The sequence below is a fragment of the Marmota marmota genome, unplaced genomic scaffold, assembly GCF_001458135.2.
Source record: "Marmota marmota marmota unplaced genomic scaffold, marMar, whole genome shotgun sequence".
In the NCBI taxonomy this organism is placed as follows: domain Eukaryota; kingdom Metazoa; phylum Chordata; class Mammalia; order Rodentia; family Sciuridae; genus Marmota; species Marmota marmota.
Genome location: NW_025999960.1, coordinates 4,567,330 through 4,573,329, shown reverse-complemented (window position 1 = coordinate 4,573,329; position 6,000 = coordinate 4,567,330). Strand labels below are relative to the sequence as shown.

At 40.8% G+C, this 6,000-nt stretch overlaps 1 protein-coding gene across 2 annotated transcripts in view; it reads left to right on the top strand.

The window, feature by feature from the left end:
- The window catches only part of Pkp2 (plakophilin 2), a 72,878-nt gene that overhangs the window by 13,254 nt on the left and 53,624 nt on the right, over positions 1-6,000 (top strand). The window contains exons 1-3 of one of the 2 annotated variants that reach the window (XM_048802530.1): positions 831-1,027; positions 1,280-1,392; positions 1,758-2,437. In XM_048802530.1, coding sequence (XP_048658487.1) covers positions 976-1,027; positions 1,280-1,392; positions 1,758-2,437 — 845 coding nt within the window. In that variant the 5' untranslated portion in view covers positions 831-975. Of the gene's footprint in view, positions 1-830; positions 1,028-1,279; positions 1,393-1,757; positions 2,438-6,000 lie in introns of those variants that run through there. The other variant, XM_015493223.2, reaches the window with a different exon arrangement.

The following is a 6,000-nucleotide window of genomic DNA, read 5'->3' as shown; positions in this document are numbered from 1 at the left end:
TGTGGTTTTTTTTTTTTTTTTTTCTTCTCAGCGTCTTTCATGAGTCTCTGAAGTCATTGAAGAGTTAAGTATTTTTTTATCCCCTTAGATTTCTAAAAGACTACTATATAACAGGGGGAAAAATGGTTAAAATTAGAAAACCAAGGGCTAGGATTGTGGCTCAGCAGTAGAGCACTTACCTAACACGAGTGAGGCCCTGGGTTCATTCGATCTTCAGTACCCCTTATAAATAAATAAAATACAGGTATTGTGTCTACCTACAACTAAAAAAATATTTTTTAAAAAACTTAGAGAACCAGACATTATCTAGGTTTTATAGAGCTTTGATTACTTGGTTAGTTTGGGTTTTTTAGCAAGTCATAAGAGATTACAAAAAAAAGAAAAGGCTGAGGGAAGGATAAAGCGGTAGAAGAGGAACACAATACTGTCTGTCTTCTACCCCCCACGTCCCTCAAAGAGAAGTATTTTCAGAGGTATGAGACATGCATCAATTGAGAATCCCTGTGGGTTCCCGAGCTGAGCACAAAGGGTTGCCTCCCACTCAGTGATTGCAGGAGAGTTGGCTGGCTCTTAGACCACCAAACAAAGGGGGAAGCCAGGTGATTCCACAAAAGCAGTCGCTCAGGAGAGAGGTTGCTTTCCTCTACTGCCTAACTCTCACATTGCCAAGCACCTTCACCCCAGCCTGGCCTTCAGTTGATCCTGTTTTCTTTGACTACACAGATCCACCTTGTTGTTTATACAAGCTGTCTTATCTAGTAGTGTTGAGTCACCATTATATTTATTGCCTACACCTACTTACTATAAAAAGTTTCTGACTTCCTGCAGTGCTAACAGAATTCTCCCCTAACTTGAGAAACCAGATGTTGAAGAACAGACCATCTGAACCAATGTGTGATTCTCAAATTCTTCAGCATTGTAACGACCAGTTTTGGATTTCTATGATCTCCTCTTCCTCCTCTTCCTGTCTTTTAAATGTTTGCCTTATATGGAACCAGGATTGAAGCGAAGGCCCCAGGCATGCTAGGCAAGCGATCTACCCCTAGGCTACAGCCCCAGCCCTCCTTTTTTTCTTTTTTTAAATTTGACTTTCATTTTGAAATAGAATGTTTTGATAACCTTTGATCGTTAGCCGATTTCACGGGTGGTGTTAAACCAGCATTTAAAATATTAATATAAATTTTATATTTGTAATTGGCCTTAATGACTTAAATTTTAAAATGTAATATACAGCCTGTAAGTATTGATATTCTATATTTTAATATTTGCTTGATTGCAGGAAATCTTCACCGAACCAGCAGTGTTCCTGAGTATGTCTACAACGTTCACCTGGTTGAAAATGATTTTGTCGGAGGCCGTTCCCCTGTCACTCAAACCTATGATGTATTAAAGGTAGGGTATCAAAGAATGTTGATAGTTGTCAAATTGCTGGGAAAACATTTTCAAACATTTTTAGATTGTTGCTGTTGAGATTTACCTCTCCAAAGTATTATTTCCTGAATACCAATTTTGAGAAAATTGACTTATGGGGACACCCTGGGAACCTGGGGATTTTAAACAGTATTAAATCCTAACGCAAGTAAATATGACTCAAGCAACCAAGTCTTATTTTTTAAAAAAAAGACTTCACCCAGAAAGGGGCCAACTTCTCCATTCTGAAAAACTGACATTTTGAGGAATAATCCACAGTAATTAGTCTTAAGCAAAGACAAAAACAGATTTATGCTTCATTGAAGTTTTATTTTTCTCTCATGCAGGCTGGCACCACTGCCACTTACAGGGGTCGTTGGGGGAGAGGAACGGCACAGTACAGCTCCCAGAAGTCAGTGGAAGAAAGATCCTTGAGGCAGCCTCTGAGGAGACTGGAGATTTCTCCAGACAGCAGCCCTGAGAGGTTTCATTATGCTCACAGCGATTACCATTACAGCCACAGAACCCAGCCTGGGCACACACTGCGCCACCAAGACAGCAGGCGCTCCACCCTCCTCATGCCACCCAGATATGCCCGCTCGGAAATCGTGGGGTTCAACCATGCTGTGAGCAGACAGCGCCACTATGACACTTACCACAGACAACACCAGTATGGGTCTGTTAGTGACACCGTCTTTGACAGTGTCCCTGTCAACCCTTCGGTGCTCACCTACCCCAGGCCGGGGACCAGTCACAGTATGGGCAACCTCTTGGAGAAGGAAAACTACCTGAATTCAGGGCAGATGAGGCCTCTGGTGCCCCTGCAGCCCGTCACTCAGAACAGAGCTGCCAGGTCTTCCTGGCACCAGAGCTCCTTCCACAGCACCCGCACGCTGAGGGAAGCTGGGCCCAGTGTCACTGTGGACTCTGGTGGGAGAAGGACGCACATGACCGTGGGCCAGGTGGCAGCAGCAGGAAGTGGGAATGTGCTCGTGGAGAGAAGCACTGTCCTCGACTCCCAGCTTGGGTGAGTCTTCTGAATCTACCACTTAGTCGGTGCCAGCACATTCTGTTCCCACAGCCCTGACAGTGTGAGCTGGCACTTCTAGGGCTGGAGAGAAAGGCTTACAGAGATAAGTGATTAAAATAATGACTTTTCGGGCAGCTGCCTAATTGACAGATCAGCCTGTTTACCTCAGGAACAGGGGCCAAGCTACCTGCTCACATGACAGCTTTGTGCAAAAATGTGACGTTTAGCCCATCTGTTCCAGATTAGATGCTGTCTAAAGGGATCGCTGCTCCTTGGCTATGTGAAAATCTGCTCTTATCAAGAGCAAACTCCAGCATAGACCAAAAAATGGATAATGTTATGTGCATTTTTTTCAATCAGTCCTGGAAATAAAGGAAAGAAAAGGCACAAATGCTTACTTCTGGTGCTGAGTGTGTGCCTCAAGTGCTGTTTGCATGATTGTTAGTGTAAAAGGACTCCGAGAGCTAAGGAGAGGCAATTCAAGGGTGTCTGATTTCTAGATGTCTCTTTCTTTCCTTTAATACTTGATATCTTTACTTTTGATGTCAGTACTATGGATTTGGAGGGTTTTGGGTGTTTTTTTTGTTTTGTTTTGTTTTGTTTTGCAAAACTAAATAGTCAAAATATTGAATTTTCAAAGTCATTCCTTTACCTTTCCTATTTATGTTATGGTTTGACTAGTTTGGATCTTAACCCTTATTTAAATTTAATGCTCAAGTACAAGTTGGGTAAACTGAGGAAGTTACTAAAAGAATGTTTGTAAATGGATCAATGATGAAATCAGTAACTCCTAAAATAATGATTTAGAATCATTAAGGCAAAATATTATCTGATTGTTTGATTTTAAAATTGCTTCTTGGTAGTCATTTCTTAAATGAAAATGTGTAGTGTACCTATTGATTAGGCAAGCTATGGTGATAAATTACTTTCGAAAAAGGTATTAGGTGTTGAAGCAATAAACACTTTTCATAAATCAAATGTTTGTATGAAACTTCTAACATTTCTGGTAGGAAGCAGATCTTTATCAATATGAACACATTTCTAGAGAAGGAAAAATACATCAGGTAATTATTTATGGAGGAAAATACTGATAAGGACTTTTAAATGGTAATTTAGAATTTATTAAATGTCTACTATAGCCTAGGATTTGTGATAAGCACCATTTTTAGCAAAATCATTTTAACAATAGCAAAGCTATCATCCCACTTCTCAAACTCTGTGCCCTCAGACATTCTAAACCAGCCTGTCACTTCTCAGACTCATCAACCCTCTGCAATATGGCTTCTGTCCCCACCACCTCACAGGAACATTCTCCTGACAAATGTAGCGGTGACTGCTTTTTAGCTACATCCTAAACAGACACGCATTCAGTCTTTTATGTCACCATGACACACTTCTGCAGCCTTCTTAATCTTCTAAAAGTGCTTCTTTTTTTCAGGCCCAAAGAAGTCATCTTCAGTAACCCTTCTCTCTGGGTCTTGGTGCTTTTCCCAGGAGGCCCTGGTATCTCACTGGTGTCCTCCCGATTCCAAAAGTTTTATCTTCAATCTTTTACCCTGTAGACCTTTATGTAGATTTAATAAATTCCTGGACATCCCCAATTCAGCATATCCTAAACTAAATTCGCTAGCTCCTCTAGGCCTTCTGTTCCTACGCATTTCTTCCTACTGAGCTCTTTCAGCTACAAACTTGGAGGCCATTCTTATCATCTTTCTCCATAGTCATCTATCACCAAACCATATTTTAACCTCTTTAATTGGTCTTACATTTTCATCATTTTCTCCATCTCCATTGCACAGGTCTCTCTGCCACTGGTCTTGCTCAGAACTGTTGTCTAGGACTGTCAAAATGATCTTCCCATACCTGATTGTTTCTTTCCCTGGTTTACCACCTTTGCATAATTCCACTGAGTAGTCAAGCTTTTTAGCATGGCATACAAAACCCAAGGTGTTTTCATCTCTGCTTCTCACTCTAGTCTCTACTCTTTGTACTCTTCTCCACTCTTCATCACTACCATCCTCAAACACACCCATGCTTAAACCACTTGCAACCTCCTGCTATTTTCCTTAATGTAAGATATTTGTGCATTCACTCTCATTTGATCTCTCTCTCTCTCTCCCTCCCTTCTTCCTCCTCCCCTCCCCCCACATCACCCTCCCCCACTTTCTTCCCCACTTCAGCCCTTCACATGTAGCTTTGTTTTTGTCTGGCTGCTCATAATTCTGGATTTAACTGCAACATCACCATTTTCCTGGCCATTCCCTTCCCAATCTAGCTTATGTGCCCCAGATAGCAACATTGTGTGGATGTCTCTATTAGAGTAACTCTTGTGGTTATTCATTTACTTATCTGTTATCTCTCTAGACTTTGAGCTTCTTATCAATGGCTCATTCATCTTTATGTTCTCAGCACCCCTAAAACAGAGGCCATTCCATGATGGTTCTATACAGAAATTAAAAAGGGAAGGAAAAAATACAAACTCTTTACTTTTTGACATCTAGCACTTTTGTTGCTCAAATTCTTGTTTTAATGTCCAGGGTAATTCATTATAATATTTAATGATATTTCAAAGAATAGAAGGAACACTAGAGGTCAAGAAATTTAAAATAAAGGGTGGGGAGCTGGGCACAGTGGTACACACCTGTAATCCTAGTGACTTGGGATGCTGAGGCAGGAGGATCATGAGTTCAAATTGAACCATATCAATTTAGCGAGTCCCAAGCAACTCAGTGAGACCCTGTCTCTAATAAAATATATACAAGGGCTGGGGATATGACTCAGTGGTTAATCACCCCTGGGTTCATCCCTGGTACAAAAATAAAATAAAAAAGGGTGAGCTGGTATGTGGCTCAGTGGTAGAACTTGCCTATCTTGAGTAAAGCCATGAGTTAAAAAGCCCCAGCACCCCTCCCCGTCCCCAAATTTAAAGAGTAAGGAATGTTTTCCTGAGATTCTCCAAGTTCTAGAGACCAAACCATAGATACTAACCCTTTTCTCTGGTTTCTGAAGGGAAATTTTTGCTTTCTATGGAGATGAGAGGGAGCCAGAGATATTTCCTATTATGAAGAAAAATGATGATTGAGGCAAAGTCTGGCCTGCCTTTCTTATGCTTCTGGTGTGCTCCCTCTCCTATCAGTTCCCCATGCTGCACCCTGAGGCACTCTGGACTGTCCTTGCCTGCACTGTCTCACCTTTCAAACTATTCAGTTCCATTAAAAAATTTTTTTTTTATTCTTACCCAAATTCCTACATGTAAAGGAGTATTCTTTCATACATGTGGAACATTCCTATGAAGTAGCTAGATACAACCATAAACCTACCTAATGACATAAGGTAGCAAACCATGGATTCGTCATTCCAAAAGAATGGCCGATCAGTTACTAATATGGCTGAAAACTGAGACCTGAGTAAAACTGAGATAGTCATCACTTGTTCTAAATCAGACCAATGAGAAAGGTTTAAAACAATCACCAAATAGAAAGTTCCAGATAAATTTTTCTAAAAATATGATTTCTGAACCTCTTGGATTCATAACAAATGTTAGGTTCTTCCAGTTTGCC